Source organism: Benincasa hispida, chromosome 11 (assembly GCF_027475165.1).
Source record: "Benincasa hispida cultivar pf3 chromosome 11, pf3_genome.v1.1, whole genome shotgun sequence".
NCBI lineage: Eukaryota > Viridiplantae > Streptophyta > Magnoliopsida > Cucurbitales > Cucurbitaceae > Benincasa > Benincasa hispida.
The window spans coordinates 6,741,629-6,745,557 of NC_143488.1; the positions used below are offsets into that span (position 1 = coordinate 6,741,629).

At 34.0% G+C, this 3,929-nt stretch overlaps 1 protein-coding gene across 1 annotated transcript; it reads left to right on the top strand.

Annotated features, from left to right (window-relative positions):
• The first annotated feature begins 218 nt into the window (after positions 1-218).
• On the top strand, positions 219-3,397 carry LOC120069208 (copper ion binding protein). The gene is made up of 2 exons (XM_039020905.2): positions 219-357; positions 2,559-3,397. Exon 2 carries the CDS (start codon positions 2,579-2,581, stop codon positions 3,122-3,124), a length of 546 nt encoding a protein of 181 aa, XP_038876833.1. The 5' UTR covers positions 219-357; positions 2,559-2,578; the 3' UTR covers positions 3,125-3,397.
• Positions 3,398-3,929: the final 532 nt, after the last annotated feature.

Consider the following 3,929-nt stretch of genomic DNA (forward strand, 5'->3'; position numbering starts at 1 on the left):
TTTATTTTTTATTTTTATAATATTTTCTAAAATATCGGTACATTCTATCGGTATTTCTATCGAAATTCTGTTAAAATTGACTTGGATATACATAGACATAACCTTGCCTTGGACACTTGAGTCGAATCACATTTTAAACCAGGCTCAAAACCAAACCAAGTCGAATCTCGAGGGATAAAAACGTAATTTAGAAAGAAAAAAAAATTAGAGTAAAGGTCGTTAGTTATTAAATTTGCTTGCAGTTAACCACGATTATTTCTATATTGTGTTCCTTTATACAGAAAGCTTTACACTAGGGCTTGCTTTCTCCACATTCCAGCTTTGAATCTGCTGCAGACGGAGCCGTGCTTGTCACCGGTAAGCATTTCATTTTTGTTACTTTTCCTTTCATCTGATAATCAATCGTCGTTTCTTTCCCCCATTTTCTAGAATTGAATTCATCGGTCTTCCTTCTCTTGGTTGCCCTAATGTTTACGCCATTGTTTTGGGATCCATTTTGAAGATTTTGTATATCTTTAATCTACTGTGCTTTCTCGATTTCATTTTAAGACCTTCCATTTTCCAATTGCCGATTTCTGCTGGTGGGTTTCTTCCGTTTAAGGCGAATTCGAGTTTGCTTAGTGGGTTTGTAGAATGGGATGATTTAGGCCCCATTTAATTTTTGTTTGTTTTCACTTGAATTCTTAGTCTAATTCAAAAAACAAAAACAAGTGAAAATTTTGACAAGGTTAATAGAAAGTGGAAAACATAGAAACTTATGGGTGGGAGTAGTGTTTATTAGCTTAAGTTTTCCCTCTACTTGTGGAGCCCTCTGATGTCCAATTTGATTACTACATTGCTCAATCATCAATGCTTACTCTATTGTAGATTATGTGGACAACAGGGTGTGGTCTGTAATTTTATGATATATTTAGATGTACTTTGAGAGTGCATCTGTTTTTTTGGATGTTGGTTTCTAATCAGATTTCGTTTCACTCAGTATCCTCTTTATGCTTGGCATGTTTGTTAATGTGTATATTTAAACCATCATTGGTTGGTCCTAGTGGTTAATTAGGGTCATGGGTATTATATAAATAGTTTAGAGGGAATGAGTTCAATCATGAAGGATTGAGGTTGCTGTTGGATCCTTGTGATCCAAATTGGGAAACAATGTGATTGTTCATTTGTATATTAGATTTGAGAGTCAACATGAAAAGAAAATTGTCCTGCACCAAGTTAATAACTTAATCGTTAAAATGTCTACTATAAAATATTGATTTTCAGCTACCGGACAAGTACTCTATATGAATTGATTTTCATAGGTCCTGCAGTTCTCCTGAAAATACATTAATTGGTCTTTATATAATTCTCTATTTGGTATTCATGCTTACATTGGAATAGGCAGACAGGAATAGTTTTCTTTATCCTTTTGGCTACGGTTTTAATAATTTCTCAGACCTCCTTATTTTTCTTTTCTTCTAGAGGCTTTGGTAGTTTATCAACTCTGATATAAGTCTTCTATGTATTCTGGGTCCAATCTCTCTCTGTGTTCTTCTTTTTTAGGCTTTGGTTGAATACTAGTAATTTGCAATGGTCCACTTAGAAATTAGTCATTTTCTTTATTCATTAATAATGTTTTTGATGATAGAACATTAAGCTGGAGGATATTATTTATAGACCTTTCTTTGTCCTTTCCTTGTATCTCTATACGTGTAATTATTGTGTTTGTGATTGATAAAAAACGAATATGGTTGTAAAACTTTTAAAAGATATTAGCATTTAGTTTGAATCCAACTTCCAAGAACGTGGACTTAGACTCAAACATGGCACGTGGTCAAGATGCATCATTCACATTAGGAGTTAGGACACACAATTTGTTTGGCGAAAGTTCACAGTTGTGTCATGTGTACTTTGTTTAACAAATGCTCTGAACATATCATTACTATGTTCAACAAGTGTCCACCACATGTCTAAAGTGCTTAATGAGCATTTGATACTTTGTCTGATTCTTTACATACACTTCTTTTTTGTTTTTTTGAGAAAGATACGATAAGTATAGGTCAGTTGGTTCATACATACACTTCAAACGTCATATTATTGTTTATTTGCCTATGTTGGATACATTATACGCTTTGGTTTGAAGGAACACCATAATTGTTTATTTGCCGATGTCCTTGTAATGTTGATGAATATCTTGCTGGATTGAAATTTGAACCCTTGCACATATTGTGATACTCAGGCATTAGTGGGAAGTGGGAGGTGTTACAACTCTTTTTCCTTTGCAAAAAGGGACACAGTTGTAGGACCTGTAGCAAATTGTTGATTTCCTTAGAGAAAGAGAAGAGAGAGATAATTTATGTGCTTTTATTGTTTTCGAGATTGATCACTGTGGAGACAATCAGCCCGGAACTGTTACATCCCTGATATGTTAATGGAGATTCGATATTATAGGATGATTGGATATTATCTGAAGTTTGGACTTTCTTTTCTCCTACTAGTGTATTGTCATGCAACTTTTTTTGGCTTTATTATACATGTTTGTAACTTGATTATAATATGACATCTGTCGTGCCTTTCAGGTAGTCTGCCTAGGAGCATAATGGGTGATTTTTCCATTCAGATTAGTTCAAACCTTGTTAATATGTTAATTGATGATACTGAAAAACCGAAACGAAAACCGAGAAGAAATAGATCCAAGGTACCCCAAGAGAGTAAAAAGCCCCAAATAAAGGTTGATCAGAAACATACATCTGATGATTCTGGAATGCTCAAGGGAAGCACAAGTGATGGATGGCCAAACCAACCTCCTCCGCTCTTCCTTCCTATAATTCCTCCGGTTCATTCTGCCAATCCAGAGCTAGACGCAATCCGATCTGTCCTGCAAGAGAGTGAAAGGGTCGTGGAGAAGTTGCAGAAGCAGGAGGATAACATGCTGAAGGAAGTTACTCAAAGGGCAAAAGACCTCCATGACAAGGAGTTCAAACTTCCTTACCAGAAGCCTATGCCATGCTTGGCCGAGAGCCAAGCTTGCTTTCAATGCTATAAAGATCATCCCAATGAGATTTTGAAATGTGCTCGTCTGGTAAAAAATTTTGAAAATTGTAACCGGCAAGCTCGACAGCAAATAAGCTCGGTCGAGAAGTAGGATTGTCGCCCGCAATGAATTTGTTCCTGTACTGAGAATATTGTGATTCCAAGTTCTCACCGAGGGAAAAAAAGGAAAAAAAAAAGAAAAGAAAAAAAACTGATTTTGCCAATAGAAATAACCCAAAGACATGAGTTGGGGGGATGCTTCAAGTCAAAATTGTGTATTGTCTTAAACCGTATTGGCCAGCCTTTCTTTTAGGCTGTTGCAGGACGTGAGTCTTTTTTGACTTTGGTAATGAAAAAGAAATCAGAAATCAGCGGCTTTTATGGATGTAGTTCGAAAATATTACTAAGAAAATATGTTGTTTACCATGTATTGAGTTTCGTGGTTTGCTATCGTAGAAAAGATTTATGAAACAAATGTAAATAGAATATAGTTAACAAAATTTTTTAACTTGTTTAAAAAGCACAAAAGTATTTTGGAAAAGTCATTTTTATTATCGATATTATGTTCACATTTATAATTTTGGTTTTTATTAAATAAGTTTTTGTTTTTTTGTTTTGTTTTGTTTTTTGTTTTTAATGTTATAGTGCATATATAATAATTAACTTTTTGTTCATGTATAATAGATTTTTGAATATTCAATTATCTGTAGCAAATTAGAAACGTTTGGAAGTTGAGAAATTAAAATAGTGCTTAATCTCTCAATTTTGATTGTTATATAAATTTAGGTTCTAAATTTCTAGAAGTTTTACTTATGCTCTAAGCTATAATTATATGCAGTCCCCATGACAAATAAATACTATTAATGACATAAACCTACTTAGCAGCCAATTACATGTACATCATATTTGTTAAGCCT

Coding starts and splice junctions, on each gene's coding strand:
- LOC120069208 (XM_039020905.2), top strand. CDS start 2,579: ATGGGTGATTTTTCCATTCAGATTAGTTCAAACCTTGTTAATATGTTA.